Source organism: Anastrepha ludens, chromosome X (genome assembly GCF_028408465.1).
Source record: "Anastrepha ludens isolate Willacy chromosome X, idAnaLude1.1, whole genome shotgun sequence".
Lineage (NCBI taxonomy): Eukaryota > Metazoa > Arthropoda > Insecta > Diptera > Tephritidae > Anastrepha > Anastrepha ludens.
Genome location: NC_071503.1, coordinates 90,904,323 through 90,929,271, shown reverse-complemented (window position 1 = coordinate 90,929,271; position 24,949 = coordinate 90,904,323). Strand labels below are relative to the sequence as shown.

General features: G+C 35.9%; 1 protein-coding gene across 2 annotated transcripts in view; it reads left to right on the top strand.

Annotated features, from left to right (window-relative positions):
- Positions 1-5,026: 5,026 nt before the first annotated feature.
- LOC128870425 (synaptotagmin-7) overlaps positions 5,027-24,949 on the top strand; it is a 33,470-nt gene continuing 13,547 nt past the window's right edge. For both annotated transcript variants that reach the window (XM_054113046.1, XM_054113044.1), the window contains exons 1-3: positions 5,027-7,935; positions 8,075-8,377; positions 9,739-9,819. In XM_054113046.1, the coding sequence (XP_053969021.1) occupies positions 8,090-8,377; positions 9,739-9,819 (369 nt within the window). In that variant the 5' untranslated portion in view covers positions 5,027-7,935; positions 8,075-8,089. The remainder of the gene's footprint in view (positions 7,936-8,074; positions 8,378-9,738; positions 9,820-24,949) is intronic.

The window sequence follows — 24,949 nt, the reverse complement described above, 5'->3', positions numbered from 1 at the left end:
TTCACATAAGATTTCGTAAAAAAAATTTGTACTTCAGTTTTGTAAAGCTATTATAACCACATAAATATAAAAAACTTATGCTTTTGGAACAAAATTTCCATCTATATGCTTGAAGCTATTGCGAAAACGTATTAAGTTTCTGGAAGGAATATATATTTCTTGACCATCACACATTTCCTTAGCAAATATAAGGTTATTTATTGTGTTTGTTTTCAAGCGATTTCTTTTTTCGGTTTTTATAATTTTCATTGTTTAATATTTCTTCCGAAAATCCGAGAAATGGAAATTCCTTAAACAAGGGTAAAATAGTTGGCATATCACCTTTTTAAATTTTAAAAGGGTTAAAATATTCAAGTAATTTTAATCTTTCGCTTTTAAAGTCAAACCTTTTTAATAATTCGTCACATAGGCATAAATAATACTTAAGTAGATCGTTTTTTATTTCATTAACATCAATTGCGTTGGTTTGTAAAAATTTGTTACATTGTACACCGAAAAACATTTTGTGAAAATGGTAAATGAAGTTTTGTATCTTTATAATTCGCATCCAAAGAAATATGCTCAAGACGTACAAAATTTTGCAGCAATTCTCTAAAAAAAGTAGTTGTTCGTGAGTATAATAAATGTATCATTGTTCCTTTTGATTGATACTCCTTGTTCAGAATATTTATTTTTTTTTAAATGTCATTTAAAAATAAAAAGTACGCAAAATTTGTGTCATTAAGCTCATTTAAATTATCGGTCGCGCATGAATCGGTTAATTCTTCAAAAGAATACATTGAAAAGAAATACAGGGTGGCTGATGAATTTTGCTACATTAAGAAACTCAAATAACTTTTTTTTTAGTGTATGGAATTCATTTATTTTTTTCAAGTTGAAGGTCATTAAATTTTATTAAATGTAGCTTAACTAGTTTTAAAAATAATTGAATTTAAATGCCCCCCATGCTCGTTGACACAAGTGCGGCATCTTAGTAAAAAGTTGTTCATTGCTGCTTTGAGAGTTGCGACAGGAATAGCCGCAATTGTTGGCCGAATGGATTGTTTTAGTTCATCCAAATTTGTTGGCTTTGTTTTATAAACTTCTTGTTTACATAAACCCCACAAGAAAAAGTCAGGTGCAGTAAGGTCAGGCGACCTGGGGGGCCAACGAAATTCGGAGTTTCTTGAAATCAGTTTATTGGGAAATTTTCGTCGCAACCCTGTCATAACAGTCTGGGCTATGTGAGACGTTGCCCCATCTTGTTGAAACCACACAGAGTTGAAAGGAATTCTCTTTCGGCGTAGTTCTGGATAGAAAAATTCTTTCAGCATTTTCAAATAACGGTCTCCAGTAACCGTAACGGTGTGACCATTTTCTTCAAAAAAAATAAGGCCCGACAATACAGCGTGAAGAGACCGCACACCACACTGTCACACGAAGAGGATGCAATTCCGTCTCGTGGAGTATCTGTGGGTTAGAAGTACTCCATATTCGACAATTTTGTTTGTTCACATTGCCGTTTAAATCGAAATGGGCCTCATCAGACATGAAAAGGCAGTTTAACATGTTTTGGTCTTCTTCCACCATTTGCAGGATCTTCTGGCAAAATTCCAAGCGAATCGGCAAGTCTGCTGCATTCAGTTTGTTAACCATTTGAATTTTGTAGGGAAATAAGTCTAAATATTTGTGCATTATTGTTTGCAAAGACTGTCGGCTGACACCAAGTTGAGCAGATAAGCTTCTTGTTGAAACCCTTGGATTGCTTTGTATAGCTGCAGCTACAGCAGCGATCGTTTCCTCCATCCGAACTGGTGGGTTTGGATGATAAGGCCTTCTTGCGACTGTTCCTTGCTCAGCAAAATTATTCACCAGTCTCATTATGGTCCATCTGCTCGGGGGATCACCGCCAAACATCCGAATGTACTCTCTCTGTACCAAAACTACGGACTCCAGTGCGTGATAGCGGCGGACTATCCAAATTCTTGTTTGCGTGTCCCAGTTATCCACTTTATTAAATTTTAAAGATCAATCTGCAAATTAAAACAAAAATGGAACAGATAACTTAAAAAGAAAAAAAGTTATTCAATTTTTTTTGGTAGCGGCTTTCATCAGCCACCCTGTACTTCAAAGGCTTCCACTGTTCTATTATACGTTCGATTGCTGCTTCCATAGACAGCCATCGTGTTTCACAAACTCTCAGAATTTGGTGAGGCATAGCTTGAAAATAATCTTGTAACTGTCGAAAGTCATGCCGGCGCTTGGAGCTGTGTGAGAAAAATACATACACATTACGCACGAGCTTTTCGAACCTTGCAGGCAATTGCTTAGAAGCAGCAGATGAACATAAATTAAGAGAATGGCACGTACAACCTAAAAAAAATAAATGTTTGTTTGATCCTTGGAATTTTTATTTTACACTATTATGTTTTCCCCGCATTACAGATGCATTGTCTGTTGCTACGCCTATCATATTAGTTGTTGGCACCTTGAGGTTCTTAAAATAATTTACAATAGCGTCATATAATCCTTTTGCCGTACCATCTACAACTTCTAAAAGTCCAAAGAAGCGATCAACCACACTGTGTTTTCCAACTAGGATATAGCGAACAATTAACACAAGACACTTCTTCATACTTATATCTGTACCCTCATCAATGATGATAGAAAAGCAAGTGGACCTTAACTCGTTGGCAATGTCCTCTCTAGCGTATGAACCCACAATATCATTCACTATAGCCGTTGCTTTTTTTGAACAGCACTTTACACCTCTCTCATCAGAGCTAAGAAAATTTAACAGCTTTGGCAATGTATCCATCAACGTAAATGGCAGAGAATGTTGCACACAGTACATAACCATCGCAAGTTCCTTAGATTGGTGTGTAGTTTCTGAATTTTTTTCAACACTTTCCGAAATGGTGATTTGCTTCAGCCGGGCCTGGTCTTTTGTGTTCACTGCGTTCATATGCTTTTTAGTATTAGCATGCCGGTCTAATAATGTTACATCATTTGCAAGAAACGTTTTGCAATATTTACAGAATGCTTTAAAATCTGCATTTTCTAGCCATTCCCGACCATCTTCCCATTCCTGCTTGTATTTTTGATTGTACTTAGATTTCTTTTTTGTCGGCTCATTATTATTTGACGACTCAGTCGTTGCAGGCACGTTTTCTGCAGTATATATTCTAAAGAAATTTGTATTTTATATTTCTGTACACAAATCTCAATATTAAAAAAGTTTACCTTTTAGGAATTTCTCCATCTTCAACAAATACGAAAACGCAACAATATTAAATGAGTGGCGCAAAATTATGTGTCAAACGTCACTGTTGCCAACATCATTCAAATCGTAGTAAAGTATTTGACGATATATTAAAGTGCTGCCAGCCTGTTTCTTTTTTTAGTAGAATAAAAGTTCTAATATAATATAATATTGTAATTCATAACATATAATATTTTGGAAAATAGTGTGTGAAAAAGATTGACTTCTTCAAAAGTTGAAAAAAGTGGTAGATTTTTAAGCTTGCGTGGTAGAAGTGGTAGAAATTCAAATTTTCGGAAAATAGTGGTATATCTACCACTTTAGTGGTAGAAGTCCGAACACTGCTGCTGGGAGACAATTTAATTGTGTGATGAAATCATGAGCTGTTGTTGGAATATTGTCTGATTCAACTTTGTCTGAATTGTTGAAGTATGGTGTGTTATTTGTAGTGAATTTTTTTGTTTGTGTGTTTTGTTCGCTGGTGTTGTTTTGATTTGAATGGTATTTGGATAGCTTCACGCATGGAGCACTTGTTGCCGGTTACATTTGAATAAATTTAGGGCATGATTTACTTGAAGCCGCGTAATTTTCCAAGCAATTTGCACATAATGAGCGAGAGAAAGGAGATGGGTTATAAAGAGGTAAAGAACAACTATCGCACACAGGGGTCTTAGTACATCTTTTGCCGTATGACCGAGCAGTTTTTTCATCTCATTGGGTAATTTTGTTTTCCGAGATGTTATTTAAACATTGAGCTTGAATTGTTCCTATTGATGACTTTAAGTTATTATGGAGATCAAATTTCACGTGGCAGATGCAATAAAGGTATTTAATTGACATGAATTTTTGTGCGAAACCACAAGCAGTTGAGGGTTTCCGTTTCCGCAAAACGAGAATATTTATTGAGCAGCCAATAGCACTTGCCACTATATATTTTGAATTATATTTTACCGATAATAACGCAAAAAATTTCATAAAAAGGCATAGTTGAAATCGGTTGACTACTAGACACTTTGAGAACATTTTTAAATTTAAAATTTTTAACCAATAGGTCTGTTTTTATTTCATGAAAACGAATGGTTTGTGACCATTTTGCACTTAATTATTTTTTAAATTTTTTAGCCCAAGATGTATGTATTCACACCGAACTTGTTTTTACGAAATGCATAAAATGTAATTAATATTAATTGAAGTTCAATTCAAATATATATAAGTGAATGTATAAATGTGTAAATGAATGTTGTCCTAGTCGTCTTGTTGTTAAGGAATGTTGTCCTAGTAGGATACGTAAATATAAATATAAATAAAATATTATTTTTTTTGGAAATTTGGTTACTTCTATTCCAAATTTTGGTAGTTTTTATATTTCGTTCGCGGCAACACCACTTCTGCGGTGATTAATCGATGAATCAAATATTTACGTTTTGTAAATAGGATATGTATGATATTAGAGTGGGCCGAACAAAAATTTTTGTTTAGAATCGAATTCTAATAGTGCGGAAAAGTTGCACTGTTAAACTAATAAAGTGCATGCCAAATTTCAACCCAATCGAACGATATCTTCTGTCGCCCGCAGAGGCCTCAAATTTTTAAATTTCAGTTTAAATTCTGAACAATTTTCACTTTTTTTAAAATTCATACCATTTGTTATTATACCGGTATATGTTAAATACAAATTTTATACCTACACTCCACTCTGTTTGTTTGATCAAGCAATACGTTTATGGAGCTCCCAGTAGCTCGTCCTTGTACTGGGAGTTGAATTGAAGTTACAGCAATTTTGTTTGGTGTAAAAGCATATAATTATAATCTTTTATTAAAAGTTTATATGACGACAATGGCATTAACCAAATTTTCCCTAAGACAAACATTTATTTGGCCATTGTTTGGAAGTCCTAACGATTTGCCAGATCATCAACTACCAAGTTCTGAAGATGTAATGAGATGTTGTTTTTTTCAAAGACGGGAACTGGGAGTAGAGTCAGGAGGAAACAGAGAGCCGGTCTTTTCGATCATAGCCGGAAATGTTTCCAAGAAAATCATTCGTATTTATAACAATGCTTCTATTTCCACAGTTTCATCTTCACGCGTAATATACATGATAAAAAGGTATCATAAAAAGTACAGAGAAATTAAAAAGGGGTTTGAATTCTGCACATAGAAGTCCTGCTTTGAAAAAACGTGCTGATGACTTTAAGGCGAATACTTCCCGACTTTTTGATATTTCAGTTTGTAAGTGTTAAGATTTTACAACTTGCTCATGTCCAAGAGAAAAAAAGTTCCTCAAAAAGAGTAAGCTTTTCTGTCAGACCAAAGAGGTGCTCGTATAGGTCGTATCGGAATAGTGGACATACCTGAAATAAAGAAACTTATAGAAAGACAACAACGCCGCGATGAGATGAACAAGCAAATTACTAATAAAAAATTCTGTGGTCCCGAAAACTATACCTTGCTCTACGTTCGGCTGCAATATATCGGAAGTGAATGATGGTTCAGAAAGTGACACCTCTAATTCTGATACTAGTCAGCCGAACTTATTCATTGGTTTTGATTCTCCCTCTACTTCTCAAATGCGTATGAGATTACAGGAAACTGCAGTTGTAAGCCAGCAGCGATATGGCGTAAGTGATGGAGCAACGGCAATGCTTGTTAATTCAGTACTTAAAGATGTTGGTTTGATCTCTTCCGAATCACGAAATCATTAAGTGGTCAAATTTGCTCAAAACTAAACGATTGCGATAACCTTGAAGTGGTGAAATATGCACCTATTAATTGTGAATTACCCGACATCTTAACTATAGATCTCAGCAAAGATCAAAAGTATTTGCTGCAAATATAAAAGGCAATCCAAAGAGGTACATGCCCTTTGGAACTTATATTTTGTGATCCTGGTCGAATCAACCACGCTCGCTGGCTTACGTGTGCTAATAGAATTTGCGTTTGTGTATTTCAACAGTTCGACCTTCAGCTAAGCTCAAAGATCATGCATGTTGCACTCTACCCAATCTCGATTTTGATGCGGATGATTACAGCAAAATGGTAAACTGGTCTTCGGTAAATATAATCTCTCTTCTAAAGAACGTAACAAATGAAATTCTTACGGAGATTTTATCATCCAACAATGTGTATGAGAATTGGGCGTTCTCTAAATGTTCATGCCACATACTTGCGGTGGAGCGAATGGAGAAACTCGTTACTGAAACATCGCTTCAAGTATGCGGAATTGACGCTCGGGATGGATTCATTCGGTGTAGTTTAGCATCCCTTCAAACTATGCCTCAGTTTGACAACAAAGCACAATACTCCCTCTGAAAAAGAAAAAACTTTGGTAAACATGAACTGAATTATTGCTTTAAGTTTAAAAACCGCAGTGTTTTCTTGAAATACCTTTTATTTTATTATTTTAATATTATACCTACAATATTACAAAACATGAAAAAAAGAACAAAACCAGTTAAAAATAAAAAATAAATAAAATAAAAAATAATAAAAATTAAAAAATAAATAAAAATTAAAAAAATAAATAACAAATAAAAAAAAACAAAACAAAAGAAAAAAAAACAAAAAAATAGGAGCCCAAAGTGCAGGAACCTCCACGTAGTGGGTTCTGGGCTACAAGAATACTTATGTACTAGTATTTTCGCAATAAAAAGTAGACAAAAACCTGCACAATCAATAACGTTTTATTATTATTTTATAGTGTGCAGGTGTTTAATCTTGGATAAATCTATGTCTAATTAGCTTAAAGTCCTTATTTTTGGTATGAAATGTGCTCCGGAATGTATGCATAGAGAAAAAAAAATATCCTCAAAAAATAAAATTTTTCAGAATATCAATTGAAATTTCAATATTTGAGGCCTCTGCTGGCGACAGAAGATATCGTTCGGTTGGGCTGAAATTTGGCACACACTTTATTAGTTTAACAGTGCAACTTTTCCGCACTATTAGAATTCGATCCTAAAAAAATTTTTTTTCGGCCCACTCAACCTTATTTACCACAACCTCATTTTATTTATAAGTTATTTTCAAGAAACCCTTGCTCCTCAGGGATATTACGGTTTCTTTCCTTTCATCTCCTTACCTAAATCTTCTTCCAAAATTGGATCGAATAGTTGTTGTTTTAACATAAATGATGTAAAAATATACATTCTTCCAGGTTTCACAATTTTTATTCAAACTGCGGTTCTTAACAATTATATGTGAAAAGTGACATCAATGAGTACGTTTACAAGTAAACAACGCCAAACAGTCGATTCATGAACACCTAACTTTTGAGAACATCGAGATATCGACGTTAAAGATTATTTAGCAACATTATTCTCAATAGAACGTCCAGTTTTAGGCCAGCCAGTTCTTTTTCTCTCCTCGACAGAACCTGTTTCTTGAAATTTTTCACTAACCTTTGAATTTTCGACTCATTCGGACGATTATTTCCACCAAAGAATCGCGAATTTTGTGTTATGTTATTCTTAAAAAGCTACCATTTATTACGCACTACTGATATCTAGACGTCACTTTTGAAAGATCACTTTTATCATATAATAACATTCGAACTCATGTATATGGATATATTTATATCGATTCATGAATTTTAATTGCTTTATTTCAGAACAACTACACAGTCTCAAAACAAGACTGTAAGCGGTTTGAGTACAAGTGGAGGCAATGAGAGCGGCGGAGCTAAGGATGTCACAGTAAATACTTTTAATATATAAAAAAAATACACATAAACTACTATATAAATATTAGATTATATAGATATTAAGCCATATACAGAAAACTGGTATTATGTACCTATATATTAACATAACATTAAAATTTTTATTACTTCAGAATAAGAGCATTTCGATGACTGATATGTATTTTGACAACTCGGAGCCTAGCGAGAATGTTGGCCAAATACACTTTTCTCTGGAATACGACTATCAAAACACCACACTAATATTGAAAGTTTTGCAGGGTAAAGAGCTACCAGCTAAAGACTTAAGTGGCACATCTGATCCATATGCTCGCGTTACATTGTTGCCTGATAAAAAGCATCGCTTAGAGACCAAAATTAAGCGACGCACTTTAAATCCTCGTTGGAATGAAACATTCTATTTTGAAGGCTTTCCCATACAAAAACTTCAGTCTAGGGTAAGAAAAGCTTAATTTTAATCAAAATCCGACCAAGATTCTCAATAGGAAACATGAAAATTTAAATTTCGTACAACATTTAACCTAAATATGAGTGTAAGTATTGACCATAAACTCAACATTACGAAAAAGTACTATCTTATGCGAAAAATTATCCATACAGATAGCTCGGAATGTCCAGCACTGCAGGAATGCCGATAGTTGGCGAAAAGATTCCATGACGGTTTAAGAGATTGATAAAAGTAGATCTTTCGAGAGTGAAAGTCCATTTGAAGAAAAAATGAAGCCACCAAGGCCAATCCATAAAAGGTGATAGAAGTTAGTTTGTTTATTTTTTTCCTGCGATGTGGAGGTTTGAATGGCAAAGCTAACTGTTTTCTGTGGTTGTTTTGTTTGGGCGCTTGCATTATGATTGAAATTTTGACAATTAACCACCAAATTGCAAAAACAAAATACATCTATATTTTGCTTTTCTATTACTGCTATCAGCTTGTAAAGTCGCTCGGAGGCGCTCGATGGAGTTTGGAAGATTAACAAAGCCTCACCTCTCGAATGTTATATGTGCGCTTTCAAGACATTCTCCGCGAGGTATGATTACTGTAAAACTCGGGACTACTTCGAGGATCAGGTGAAATCATTTCAGCACCTTCTCCTTAGCTGTCCTGCTGTGGCGGGGCTAAGATTTAGGCATTTTGATTCTCACTTCCTTGCCACGTGTACTGATGTCAAAGTTCTGTTAGTCAAGACTTAGATTTCATTTATTTAGTTTTCATAGAAAGTTTGAGTTTGTTACTCACCACGATTGTTACGATTGCACCAGCGATGTATTCCGCCGTCCGTATTTACAATGTTTTGTGTTGCTTAGGCTTTATTTCCAATTGTTTTACAATATATAGCTATGTGTGAACGAAAAATTTATTTTGTATGGTATATTTTGAGGACTGTTTTTCAAAATAGGTAAAACAATTATAGAGCAACATAATTCCCTCACGGCTCTCAATTTGCGTAAAATACATATATATTGCTTCAGAATTTAAAACCTACAGCTCTCTATGTTTACTAAGTTACGTGGAGTTTAGGCTAACCAGAAACACGTGATACCGGTTTGATAGGTTGGCTTTAGCTATGTAATGTTATGTATAAGACTTAGTTAACAGAGCTTTTAGCCCCCTGATGAGCTTCATCAGCAGCGGTTAACACAACCATAATTCACTTCGGTCGTCATCCACAAACTAATAACATAGTTTTTATGGTCAGCTACTTTCCGGCATAAAACTTATATATATTGCAAATGATCCAATTATTAAAAATCCAAAAAACATTTAAATCTGTATGTAATCTAAAACTTTTATTTATATTAGGTACTACATTTACATGTGTTCGACTACGATCGGTTCTCCCGCGACGACTCTATTGGGGAAGTTTTCCTACCACTATGTCAGGTAAACGCATTTATTCGTTTGTGAGTATCTGCATTTGCAAATACATACATACCATTTCACTTTCATCACAATCGCACCTAAGAATGTAAATAGTAAATTGTATTTAAGCAGCATAAGCATACATATATGCTTATACATGAGTGGTGTATGTTTTAGCTTAATTTAGTATGCACCATTGAGTAAGTAATAACATAGAGTCACAATCTCGAACAAAAATTATTTTGTATGTAAGGTGCCAGCAACGATGAAAGATTAGCAGGTGAAAAACACATCACCAGGGACTCGGCAGCAGAGTTTTTCCCGCTCATTTCGCACGAAGCGAAGCGAAGACTGTGTTGATTTCTTTCGTATATCACCAACGCAATCTCAGTTTTTTTGTAGTCCATCAACTGATTCTGTCAACTTCGCTGAGAGCCGGCTAACGGTCTGTACTGGCACCCCATTTCCACATGAGCGACTCATTTTTGTGAAGTTTGAAAAAAGTGAAGATGAAGTAAGAATAGAACAGGAAAAGCTAGAGTACGCTGAACTTGAAAATCGAACTAATTTTTTCATAGTTTAGATATTTTCGATGAAATTAAGACTAATATAAAGATCAAAAATGTATTTTTTTAAGTACTCCAACAATACCTATGTAATTCTTCTATGTTTGGTTTTCGCTCACCGCGAAACGCAGCGAAGCAAGTGCCGTGTCGATTCTGCTTGCCCAAGCACTGAGTAAAGTGAAGTACGGTAAATGTACATTAGACTGTCCGTAAATTTTTTTTTGTGGAAATCCATAAATTTTCGGGTCTTAAAACATGAGGTTAGGAGTAATGAAAAATGGTGTAATTTTTTAACCCGATCCGATGATGCCTAACCGTGCCCATTTGATCCCAAAGTATGGACAATTTCAAAAAATCATAAATTTTACAAAATTTTTTTTTGTTTCCAATTTATATAATTTAATTTAATTTAATATGTATATACTTAATATATATATATTTTAACTTTATTTATATAATTTATTTTAATTTAATAAAATTTTAATTAAAGAATTAGATTGTCTATTTAATGAGAGATGTTTTGGTGTAAGACGGATACAATTGCCTGTAGTGCTCAACAACTTGCAGTAAGTACTGTTTATCTTCTTCATTATAAGTAACCGATCTGTTGTAGTCTGTGATCAATTTCAATGCTCTCTCTGCGGCGTCATTAACTACAGACAAATGCTGACAAATTCGTTTTCCCGCGATATAGTCTTCACTTTCTTGCCATGTTGAAGGATCTGATTCCAAAAAACGTGTTTCAATTCCTAAGCGGGTAAAGAATGTTTTAGTTCTTGATGAAATAAAATCATTTATATTCTTGCTGCCGTAAAGCGTTATTTCTGACATTGTTGCAACAACTCTCTTTGGAACAGCATCTTCCTTCTGGTTATCCCTAGTAGTTGCTTCCACCATTTTTCGCTTAATATGTGAAGGAATTTGATCATCAAAAAATGAGAGGCCAACCGCCTCTTCCGACAAATACCATAAATGATTTTGAATTTTATGTAACAAGGCATTGGATACATTCTTATCGAAATATACAATCACATCTTGAATGAGCTTAAGGTCATTTTGTGGAGCAGCTTTTGGATCCACACAACGAAACCAATATGGAACGTAGATGCAGGTTAAAAAAATACAAACGCTTCTTAGACTCTTTATCTCTGAAGTCATTAACACGAATTGTTCGCGAAACAGAAACATTTTGTAGCAATATAGGCACTTCGACATAAACCTTGCGTGTGATGTTGCACCAGGTGAACGTACTTGTGAAAAATTTGGTACGTCTTCCCCAACAAAGAGCAACGATAGTTGTAGTAATTCTTTATAAACGGCACGAGTGTGGTGACTATTTAATGCAGTTAGACAAAAATTCTTAAATATTTCCACTTCAGCTATTGTAAAGACTTTCCGAACTTCATTTTCCGATATTCCACTTTTGAATGACTTAGAATTAATGTTTTTCCAGCTATTAGAGAAACGATTGAATAAGGGAACTTCCGGTGCTGATGATTTGCCAAAATTTAGTTCGAACACTGCTTTGACTAGCAACTCACTAACATGGTGACGACAGGGAAAGAAAAGTAGATTTCGGCCCAACCTTTTTTCAAGCAAGAACGCTACTCCATTATTAACTCCCGTATTAGCAGCTGTTGTATCAAATGATACAATTTCCACTAAATCATCGAGCTTCCACTTGCACAAAAAATTATGTATTTCTGCAGCTATTGCATCTCCCGTTGAACTTTAAATTTTTGGTATCCCCAGCAGTTTTTCCATATTTTCTCCTGTGACAACGAGAGACAATCTATATATCTTTTCTGCGCCTCGGATTTCTGCAAGCAGCTTGCCATCCCAGTGAAGGGCAAATGCGTCGGGAACCTACAAACAAGTAAAAAGAATGGTCAAGAATCTAAAATCTTATAAACATATTCAGTAAAACCATTACATTGAATCCATTAATAATCTCTTGAGCTTGTCTGCGACGATAATCTCTCCTCATCGAATGTAATGTTGTTCGATTAAGAATTAAATCTTCCATTTTTATTGACGGCGTTCCATTAACATTTTGCATCGTATTTATGAAGGCAGCAACCGTTGCACTCACCACATGCATGGCATCTCTTGTTGAGAGGTTACATTTGTCCATGCATGCAAGCATTCTATCATCAATAAAATTAATTTTTCCTCGATTTGCCTTTTTCGGTAGTAAATTAATGTTACTTCCGTCTGTATCTTCGCCTTCATTCATATCTTTTGCTGCATTTTCTTCGCCAGCTGAAATATCCTTTTCAGCATCCTCGGTATCAGAGACTTCAAGAGCATAATTAGCTTCAAATGGGATCAAATATTAAAAAAAAGAGCCAGTAAAGCTTAACTTTAATAAACTTACTATGAATTAAATGCTTTTCAACGCGCTTTCTTTCTTCTTCCATTCGTTGCTTTTTGCATTTTTCTTTTCTTGTGAGTACAATATCGGCACCATACATATTACCTGGACGTCCTCTATTTCTTTGGAGCAAAAGAAAGTCTTTATCTTCCTGCATTTTCATTATACCTAGGGCATCCATGGCTGCAATGTCAAATATGAAGTTTTCAATTTTATCCTTAAACTCGGCTTCATTTTTACGACACTTCTCGTTAGGAGTCTTGGAATGTTTTTGTAAATTTCTCCATTCCTCGTAAAGATTTTTAAGTTTTTTAATACAATTTTTTTCTTGCGGTGTGGGAATTTTAGCTTTTTTCCAAAATTCAATCGTGGCACCAATCGTGTATTTCATACTGCTTTCCAAAGTCAAGTTTTCGTGCCTCATTTTGTAAAACAATAATTGGAGCACCTGTTTCATTGATGGCAACTTGGTCCCCAAAATAACACTTTCACATACACCCACAAGAAATATTTTTTGCTCAGAACGTAATCTTTTTTTCGGAATGCCTGATAATGATTTTGAACTCATTTTTCCACTAACTAATTACTTTTGTACTATTAAACGCATAAGACAACTGAAACTGAATAAAAATGCAATGCCATAGCCTACCAATTCAAATATCGAGAAAAAAATTCACACTGAATAAGAATGCAATGTCAAAGCCTACTAATTCAAATGTCGAGTAAAAATTCAAAACTCTTAGCGTATTCAGCGAACACAACAGTTGACGAATTGTTTAGCGATCACAAAAGTCTTGATTATGAAACAAATTTTTATTTTTATTATTATAGTGAAGTGTGAAAAATTATTTAAAAAGTACCTTTGCATAAAATTTAAAAATAATTATTTCATTTAACAGCTGGCTCAACACACCGTTCATAAAACACAATTTCTATTACTCAACTGACGGTGACATATTTTCCACGTATCACTAATCAGTTATGTGTGCTGAAAGCGCCTTTTGTCAGGTGGCTTTCGCGATATAAATTGGGCCATACCGCAATAAAGTTAACAAGATCATTAATTAAAATCGCATCACATCAATAAATATAAGATTCGAACAAAAAAAATTGGAAACGAAAAAAAATTAGTAAAAATTGTGATTTTTTCAAATTTTCCCTACTTTGGGATCAAATGGGCACGGTTAGACATCATCGGATCGGGCTGAAAAAATATACCGTTCTTTATTGCATCTAACCTCATGTTTTACGACCCGAAAACTTTTGGATTTTCAATTTTTATTTTTCTCCATACCAGCTGCGGCCAGTCTAATGTACATACATATATTTGTATGTATGCACAATATACAAATGTAACATAAATTTGTTCTTCAGCATATTTGATGATTTGCCAATATTTGGTTTGGCTATTTCTCATTTTTGTAGGATTTTTATATGTTTTACAATAATTTTATTTAATATAAAACATTGTATACGAAATGATGGGGTTTCTTCACGAGCGTAGACCATAGGTCATTTGAAGAAAAATGGAGTGTTGCTAAAGCAATATTGTGCGCGCACCTCCTATGGCAACTTAATCAAGCAGGAACACCAGTATTTATTGATTTAAATTAAATAAAAACTCAGTAACTGTTTTAATTTAGTAATTTATTATCTTTGCCGTTGTGATAGCGCTTAGCGTGTTGCCCAAAGTAATATTAGGCCTCGTCGATCCACTAAGCACTTAATGAGTGTTAGTAAGACCGCGTTACTAGTGATGCTCGTGAACACGACGGGCAACAAATGCAAATGAACGCAGTCTAGTAAAACTTTCTTGAAAGGGCGTTGGTGGTATTGAAAATAGTGAGTTATACCAGTTTTAAGAAACGAATCTTGCTCAATAACATTTTTGTTGCTTTTACATGCAAATATTTCTTAAAGTGAGCAAAGCCTCGGGAGTTGCCGTTATGGTACTGATCTTCTTCTTTCATAGCGTTACAACGCGGGGTGCGTCAAAGCTTCCTTCAAAATGCTTCTCCAAAGCGGTCTATCTTGAGCTGTTGCTTCGTAGTTACGTATTCCCAGCTTCTTAAGATCGTGTTCCACTGCGTCTATCCAACGGTTCCTCGGTCTGCCTTTGGCCTTCACGCCCATTAGCTTTCCTGTTAGCTTTCCTGTTTCTTCACGGAACAGTCAACAGGCATACGGATCACATGACCTAGCGATCTTATGCGCTGCGGTACTGATGGAAACTATAAAAATTGGAGTTTGGTACATACATACATATGTTTACGTAACCTCACAGAGTTCCATTTTATTTACATGAAGCTAACTAACTTATTACAATAGGAATATAACATTAACTTGATGGAAGATGGTGACTAATTTAAGTAAATATACATAGAAAAATGATTGCTTCACTACATAGCAGTTACATTTTAATATTTGTGTCGCATAAAAGTGGATAATTTTGTACTGCACAGGGTGCAAGTATGTAAAAACATACATAGTCATAATAAAAAAAAAAACATATAATATTTTACATGTATAAATCTGATAAGAAAATTTCTTACTCAAACACGTTTGTGTTTAAATATTATTCGAAATAACATCATAAAAACAAACCGCGCATACATACATATATAAATTAATATACTTATACAATATAAAATATTTCTCTTACAAATGTATGATACATATGTACAAATGCAAACAAAAAACTCCAAAGAGGCTTTGTAAAACCGTCGGAAACATTCGTGCAACATATATTTCGCTCGAACGAAAAGTGCAATGCGGTATGCGACGTAGAGGCCGAGACTATGAAAGAGATGAGGCGCCTAGAAAGAGTGCGACACAGCAGTTGCGGTTAATCGCCTTCCATCCCCGGGATGTAATACTTAACGGTAGTCCCGCGATGGAAACAAACAGGGTTAGCCTGGTTTCAGAAACCCAATTGAAGGTTGAGAGCTACCACAACGTCTATGAAAAAAAACAAGGCACGCACTTATTACAGCAAAAAAACCCGAATCACTAAATTCACGACAATTGAAGTTAATCCAAAATTAATGTTCACAAGCTCAATCAGCTAAAGCTTAATCTTAGTAACGTCGTTTTAACTACGGCAAATACGCCGTAGCATTCACATGAAAATTAACAAACTAGAGAAATTAAAGTTATAGTAAAAACCTACATCATTCATATGATCCTTCTTCTTCTTAATTGGCGCAATAACCGCTTGCGCGATTTTGGCCGAGTTTAACAAAGCGCGCCAGTCATTTCTTTTTCGTGCTAACCGGCGCCAGTTGGACACACCAAGTGAAGCCAAATCCTTCTCCACCTGATCTTTCCAACGCAGAGGAGGCCTTCCTTTTCCTCTACTACCACCAGCTGGTACCGCATCAAACACTTTCAGAGCCGGAGCGTTTGTATCCATTCGGACGACATGATCCAACCAGCGTAGCCGCTGGATCTTTATTCGCTTGCGATATTCGTCGTTGCCAACGTGCAAAGATCCAAAAATCTTGCGCAGAATCTTTCTCTCAAACCCTCCAAGGGACGCATCCATTGTCATCCTCCACGCTTCTGAGGCATACGTTAGGACGGGCATGATGAGGGTCTTGAAGAGTGTTAGTTTTATTCGTCGGGAGAGGACTTTACTACTTATTTGCCTACTTAGTCCAAAGTTGCACTTGTTGGCAAGAGAGATTCTACGTTGGATTTCAAGGCTGACATTGTTATCGGTGTTAATGCTGGTTCCAAGATAAACGAAGTCCTTTACAACCTCGAAATTATAACTTTCAACAGTGACGTGGGTGCCGATACGCGAGTGCGCCGACTGTTTGTTTGAAGACAGGAGGTACTTCGTTTTGTCCTCGTTCACCACCAGAGCCATTCGATTAGCCTCTTTATCCAGTTTGGAGAAGGCAGAAGCGCGGTTGTTAAAGCCGATGATGTCAATCCTTTCCGTACTGTCGAATGCAGCTTTGAAATCGACGAAAAGATGATGTGTGTCGATTCTTCTTTCATGGGTCTTTTCCAAGATTTGGCGTATTAGACTTTACAGTTCTAAAGCCACATTGATAAGGTCCAATCAGTTGGTTGACGATGAGCTTCAATGCAAAACTTACGGTCACACATAAAACTACTGCTGCAAGCCGCCCCGATGTGTAAAATGTAAAGGCAAACATATTACTGATAGTAGATACCAGATACGCAAATACCCAAATGCTATAATTGTGGAGGAACTACAGAGAATGAAAATAAGATAAGAAATAGAAAGACAAAAATAACTAAAACTAATTCAGTCCCACGGGCAAACGCTTTTGCTCAACACCCTAGATTCAAAAATAGACGCAGTTCTGAAGTTAAGCCGGCACAAATAAAAACATAGATAGATATTGCAAGAGAAAATATACCCCATTCTCGAAACAACGAAAACAACAGCAGCGATACACTTTCCCAAATTCTTTCGTTTTGGGTTGGTTGGCTGGTTAAAGTGGTGATTCATCGGTAATCCAATTAGTGCTTCCGCACCATTTTGTTGCCACATCCTCTTCACCAACTTCTTTAATAGTTATTTTCAGCATGACTTTATTCTGTCTAAAAAGTACCGGGTTTTGCTCCATAAAACGCAAAATAATTGTTTAATCCTCAAAATTTATTTAGTCGCCTTCAAAATAGGCTACATTCGAAGCAATACACATATGCCAACGATTAGTCCAGTTATCAAAGCACCGTTTAAACGCGGTTGAAGAGATGTTCTTTAGCTCCTTCAGTGAATTCTCCTTAATGGCCTCTATTCACTCAAAGCGGCGTCCGCAGAGTGGCAATTTAAGTTTTGGGAAAAGGAAAAAGTCACAGGGGGCTAAATCCGGTGAATACGGGGGTTGTTCGATGATATTTGTCGAGTTTTTGTTCAAAACAGTTCCAAGAGTTTTCTTTCCACAAATTGGGCCGTTTCGGACATTCTCTTTCAAACGTCGCATAACTTCCAAATAATATTTTTTACTTACCGTAGAATCATTTGGAATGAATTACGAGTGCACAACACCATGATAATCAAAGAAAACGAGTAGTATGACTTTCACTTTTGACCGATTTTGAAGTGGTTTTTCGGGTTTCGGCTCATGTGGATCGCGCCATTAAGCCGCCTGTTAATTGGTTGGCATGTCAAACTCATATACCAGCGTCTCATGACCTGTTATGATGCGCTGGATAATCGTTGGGTCCGAATTCACTTGCTTAAGCATGTCTTCAGCCACGTTCTTCCGATGATTTTTTTGAAAGAAATTCAACTTTCTTGGAACGAGCCGAGCAGCCACGCGTCTCATGCAAAATTGATGCTGTAAAATGTTGCGAATTGATTCGTAAGACACGCTAAGGTCACGAACTACCTCCCGCAAACTTAAATGACGGCTTTCCAGCAGCATTTCCTTGACCTTCGTCGACGTTTTATCTGCCGAAGGCGTCGGTGGGCGGCCAGATCGGGGCAAATCTTCCACGACTTCGCGGTCCTCTGCAAAAGACTTATACCAATCGATTTTTTTTTATTGCTTTCAAAAACACCTGTCTATATTAACAATAAGTAATTTGTTTTAAAGATATTTGGATTGTTAAGTGATACCTTAAGGTCTATGCACTTCAGGATCATTTAGAAATATGGAGTACATTTGTAAAATATTTACTATAATAATTAGGTAATTACAAAAGCATATTTCTTATTATTACATTACAAGAAGTATGTTGGGGTTTTTCGTTTTAGTCTCTTCTCATTGAATTTTTCTTCAGCAGGAAGCTTCCTCATCGTCGGATTTGTGTGCGTTAGAAGTCTGCTTATGTGCCTGATGCTCGCAATTTGTATTGCTTCGTCAACTGTGTCGATGGTTAAGTCGCGGTGAATGTCAGCGTTTGGTATATACCATGGTGCATTTGTTATTGTCCTAAGTATCTTAGACTGCGCACGTTGCAGTATTGTCAAATTGGATTTAGAAGCTGTGCCCCAAACTTCTATACCATACTTACAGATTAGTGCAATTGTCGTTTTGTAAATTAAGATTTTGTTTTGCAGCGAGAGCTTTGATCGTATTTTCGGTTCTCTATGAGAAGCCATTGCTACAGTGTCATCTGCAAACGTCGCAATTATGCTATTTCCTGAAGACGATTCCGGTAAATCTGCGGTGTAGATAAGGTACAGAGTAGGTCCTAATACACTGCCTTGGGGAATTCCTGCATTCATATGCTCCATGTATGAACATGCGTCGTTATATTTAATATAAAATTTTCTATCTTGGATGTAACTTTTTAGCATTAGAAAGTAGTCATATGGCAAACAAAATTGGAGTTTATGCAATAATCCAGGATGCCATACTTTGTCAAAGGCTTTATCTACGTCGAGATATATAGTCACGCATATTTGTTTATTGTTGAAGTCTTTATTCATTTTGTGAATAAATGTAAATCCGAACTGATGTTATAATGGGCTCCATGCGATCAAAGAGTAGCTTCTCAAATATTTTTGATATTGTCGGCAGTAGACTTATTGATCGGTACGACTATGCAAACGTCGAGTTTTTATTGGGTTTAGGGATCGCAATGATTTCGGCAATTTTCCATGTCTTTGGGAAGTATTTGAACTTAATAACAGCATTAAAAACGTTCCAGAGATAAATTATTGCTCTGTCGGGCATATGTTTTAAAATTTTCCCGGAGATGAGGCCATATCCAGGGGATTGTCTGATGAGGTTTTGAGTTTCCAGTATATGGTGGCTTAGTCCGTTTGCATTCCATAAGGCTATTGTCAAGTTATTTTCTTTGGTCATCCATTTTAGTGACGAGAAGTGTTATGATGTTCATAATGTTCGACATTTGGTTGATTAGCTGGCTTATCATTGTTTTCAATTCCTGTATATCATCGTTTTGAGGCGTAGTATTTGTTTTATTTGTTACTTTGTTGACTATGTTACTACTTGTGCATATGTCCCTGACATTTTTCTGGTGGGTTCACTTGTGTAGTTTTGCTGGTTTCAACTTGTCTTTGTAGCAGGCATTTCCTTTTTTCGCAGAGCTGGGAAACGTAGCAGCCTTTGTAGTTTGCGGTGTGCTTCCCTTTACATAGGGCGCATTTGATGTTATCGTCATTTATATTAATGGTACAGTTCCCTGTTTTGTGCGGGCCTACACATTTAACGCAGACTGAACTTCTTGTGCAATAATTTCTTGTATGCCCATATTTCTGGCAATTGATACACTGAGGCAAAGTGCTTTTCTGATGCGGAGGTTCAAATTTTATTTTACAGTGTAGTAAGCTCGTCAAGTTGTATAACGATTCGGCACACGAAATCCTGTTCACAACATAAAATTTCAGACAAATTCTTTGTTCGATATTTTTATTCATTGTAAAAATCGCAGAGTACACCTGCGCAGAGCGCAGATCACGCTCAAACTCTGCGACACTATAGAGGACATTTGCACCAACATTCCAGCAAAAAAAAATTTATATGTGTACCGCGCGCTTTGAAATGAACAATTTCCCATATTTTTTTGAGAGAATGTGTATTCAGTCTGTACGGTTTAAGAACCTTATTAGGTTGTTGACATCTAAGCCAGACAGTTGTTCGAAACTCTCAAGCAGCATCCTTCCATAGGGCAGGGGATATTCAGAGGAAATGGAAGATTGTTTTCTTTTTCTCCGGTTGTTACAGAGAGAGCATGTGCTGTGAGGGATGCCCATTTTGGCTGCTTGTTCCCCCACAGACCAAAAGCCTGTTATCACTGTCATTAGTCTTCAGGCGTCCCCTCGTTTCATGTTTATAAATTGAATTGCCATCATATTTATAAATGATTGTTTGAGGTTGTAATCCGAAAAGGAATTTCTCTGAGAAACCTTCCAATTATTCACTTAATCCCATCGCTAAAAACTTACCAGTTGCTATGGATCTTGCTAATAACGGTTTACAGGAAATCAAAAGAGAAATGATCGTCACATTTGATCTCCCTGTATCCACGAACCACCTCCATTGAATCAAATTCTGGCACTTGACCCTCCGGGCTTGCCATGACGTGCCTCCATTCGGACCACACAAGTTTACCGCGGTTCATTAGTTCGTCCACCAGCGCATTTTGCAGGTGATCCCCTGCCATTAAACGCGCGTTTGGCTGGTTTGGGTGTCGAAGCAGTTCGTGCCATCTTGTTCTTTTTGCCAGTTTTACCGCCTTCAGGGTGGCTTGGAACGTTAGATACTTGTCGACCATCTTTTGGTAACTTGCCTTATCGGCCGCGTCTTTGGGATGCTTTTACCCTGGCCCTCATTTTTGCTAATTCTGCCGAAAATAGCGAGAGGCCTCTGGTAAAATTTATACCTGGGCGGGCCTTTTTTACGTATTGACGCTTTTGCCCCTTGGCATCAGCGGATAGTTTGATTTAGAGTTGGTGGCGTGCTGTGACCCAGCTCGTGTAGCTCGTTTGCGTCCGTCCGTTTTGTCATTATGATATGGAATACGAATAGTTCTCCAAATAGAAAAAATATATATGTATGTGTCTTATATCAGAAATCCACTTAACAACCCACACATTTATTAAGATTAAAAGTTACAGCACTTCTTACACAAATCATCTTTTAAACAACGCCAGAGGAGAACGTACAGTTCTGGTTAAAAATAGTATAAGACAGATTGAAAAAAAAAGTCTAAAGAATTTCAATCCACCACTAAATGTCCTAACGAACGAATTATGCTTAACTGCAGTATATAGTTCTTCACGACATAACATCAAATCAGAGCAGTGCTACTTAAAAGTATATGGGGAGACTTCAATGCAAATCACATTTATTGGAGCTCGAGACTCAGAACAACCAAAGGTCGTGAACTCTACAAAGCTGCAATAGAAACCGGCTCTGAATTTATCTCCATCGGCAAGTAGGCTTGTCAACAGATCAATATAATGTCCAGATTTAATAGATTTCTTCATTGTAAGAAAAACTTGTAAAAAGAACTCACAAGTATATGAAGGAACAGACCTTAATGCAGATCATTCATCCGTATATTTGAAACTAAGTGGAAGCATTGAAATCAAACAACAAACGTCTAATTTCGAAATTACTCAACATTTAAGAAAATAAATGAATAAACAAAAAAAGTCATCCTTCAATCACTATATAAAGGAGCTGACAGCGGAAAAAAGTACTGATTACTCTCTGTTGAAATCTACAAAATACCTAAAAGGACCAACTATACAAAACCCTCCAATTAAAGAACGCAATGGCTTGTGGGCAATAATCTTCCTCAAAAAACTTGAATTAAGCTAACAAAAATTATAAACGCATGCCTTACGCTAAAATATGTGCCAACGTACTGGAAAGTGTCTTAAGTAATAATGATACTAAAACATGGAAAAAATCCCCATGAAGTGTCATCATACCGTCAGATTTTCTTGCTACCTATAAAGTCCAAACTACTCGAAAAAATAATTCTGCGGCGGTTAAAGCCTTTGATTGAAAACAAACTCCTTATTTCTACTCAAGGTTCAGATTTCGAGCAAAGCACTCAACAATTGAACAAGTGCATAGGATCACAAACGTGATAGAAGAAGTAATCGAATAAAAGAAAATGTGCTCTTCCATACTTCTCGATGTTGCCCAGGCCTTCGACAAAGTATTCGGAAGTTTTCGGAAATATTTACTTCGTATCTAAATAACAGATATTTCATGATCAAGTGCGATAGCTTTTATTCAAGCCTAAAGCCTATTAAAGTCGGGGTTCTACAAGGTAGTATCTTTGGTCCTATACTTTATGTAATTTTCACATCTGACAACAAGATTCTGACTTACCGGTCTCTAAGACTAGTAATACCTTTGCAGACGATACATGCATTTTAGCAATCGGAGTCGGTGAGTCCACTCGTAAACTTCAGGAAGATGTTAACAAAATCACTGCATGGACTACAAAATGTCGTATAAAACTTAACGAAGAAAAATAACTTCATGTACATTTTACGAATAAAAAACTTCCATTTCAGTTTATATACATATCAGGCACACAAATTCCATACTCCAATACAGCGAAGTACTTGGGAATGACTCTGTTGGAAAGACCACGTTAAAATAAAAAATGCTTAATTATCTATATATACCTATTTCTACCGATGGCGGTCAAATGACCGCCTAAAAATAAACATTATAGTCTTTTCCAGTTGGTTGTAATTAATACAGAGTTTAGCATAAACAATAAATACAAAAAATATATCATATAATAATAAAAAAACATTTATTTTTCGGGCTTTACGAGTACATTTTTAGAAACAAGGCTCTAAACTGAACGGTTACTTCAGTAATTTACATACATATCCTTATTCAAACTAAAATAAAATGTATTCGACGTCGCACTTTTTACAGATGGAGTGTCTCTCCCGTAAACATTTTCCACAAACATATTATTTACATGTGGAACAAATGTTTATGGTTTTAATTTTTTTGCAATATCCAATTTAACACGTTTTTCGCTTTTCAGAAATGTAGTGGAATCTGCTGAAATTTTCGCCATACTTTCCTTTTTTTTGTTCATGTATAACGCCGTATTCGGTGGCAAGTTCCTCTAACCAACCAATCCTCTGCCAACTGAAATAAAAATTCTTGTCGTGATATCTTTTCTCCAGTTGTTTTCTTATATAAAATCCAAAGATTTATAGCAACAAAATCCATAATGCTGAAAAATACCTGGACAGGCCATCTATTAGATTTAGATTTCAACCATTTGATCCGTCATATTCACGCCAAATTTTGTACTAGTATACAAATAGAACTAATCACGTCGGAAATATTTGTAATGCGGCGTACAGAGTACGAGTAGTAACCTAATTTGAATGATCGCTATTATGCCTCGTGAGTTACCAGCAATTGCTCTGTACCCAGCATAAAACAAACTGTAAGCACATGGCGTTTTCTTAAAACACAATCGGATAAGATTTTCTTGGAAAACTACTGTTTTTGTGTTAAGTTTGAGATTTCAATGCGGATAACTTCATAAAATTTCATATATGTATATTCTAGCGGTCAAAAGACCGCTCAGGGTAGACAACGGTAAAGTATACATATACATATTATTGTATTATCAGGAAAAACGACAGAAGAAGAGAAATATATATTGAAAAATTAAACGCCTACATATATATTATAGAAAAAGTTGTGCATTAAGTTCAATAAAAATAAAAACCTGGAATTTAATTAATAATTTTGATTAAAGTCTCAAAAGCGGTCATTTGACCGCTCTGGTAGGTTACACCTCAAAATGCAAAAATTAAACTGGCCTACTGGGAGAAGTTCGCTTCTTTCCATACAAAACAAACTTTTGATTTATAACCAAGTTAAATCCGTGTTGGCGGCCGCCATAGTCTAATGGCTTGGTGCGTGACTACCATTCGGAATTCAGAGATAACGTAGGTTCGAATCTCGGTGAAAGATCAAAATGAAGAAAAAGTTTTTCCTAATAGCGGTCGCTCCTCGGCAGGCAATGGCAAGCCTCCGGGTACATTTCTGCCAGGGAAAAGCTCCTCATAAAAAAGATGGCTGCTATTCGGAGTCAGCTTGAAACTGTAGGTCCCTCCATTTGTGGAACAACATCAAGACGTACGCCACAAATAGGAGGGAGAACTCAGCCAAACACCCAAACACCCAAAAAGGGTCTACGCGCCAATTATATATATAATATATATATATATATATATTTAAACCCGTGTGCACTTATGGCATACACCTCTGGGGTTGTGCCAAACAAACTTATCTTGAGAAAATTACAAAACAGCTTCGTAAAAAGCGCAGTAAACGCACCATCGTATATGAGGAATTCCGATTTACGTCATGACCACAAGAGGTCATCAGTATCAGAAGTTGTTGAACATTTCGCTGCAACTCATACCGAAAATCTCAAACAACGTACGAACCCGGAGGCTCGGCAACTTGCCAATCCAGGTGAGCAATACCGGAGACTTAAACAAACAAAAAAACCAAATGATGTTGCTCTAGAAATTCTAACGGCTGGCAAGCAGATGTATTTTTCTGTCAGCTGTCTTCTAGTTATATATAATATGTACGTATTTCATATAAATACTGTCGCATTTAATAGAAACATAATACTTGATATAAATTACTTGGTATAAACTAGGTGTAAAAGAATGAAATATATTTAAGTATTGATAACATTTCAATAAAAATCAAACAAATCCAAAATTTTCTTTCAAAAA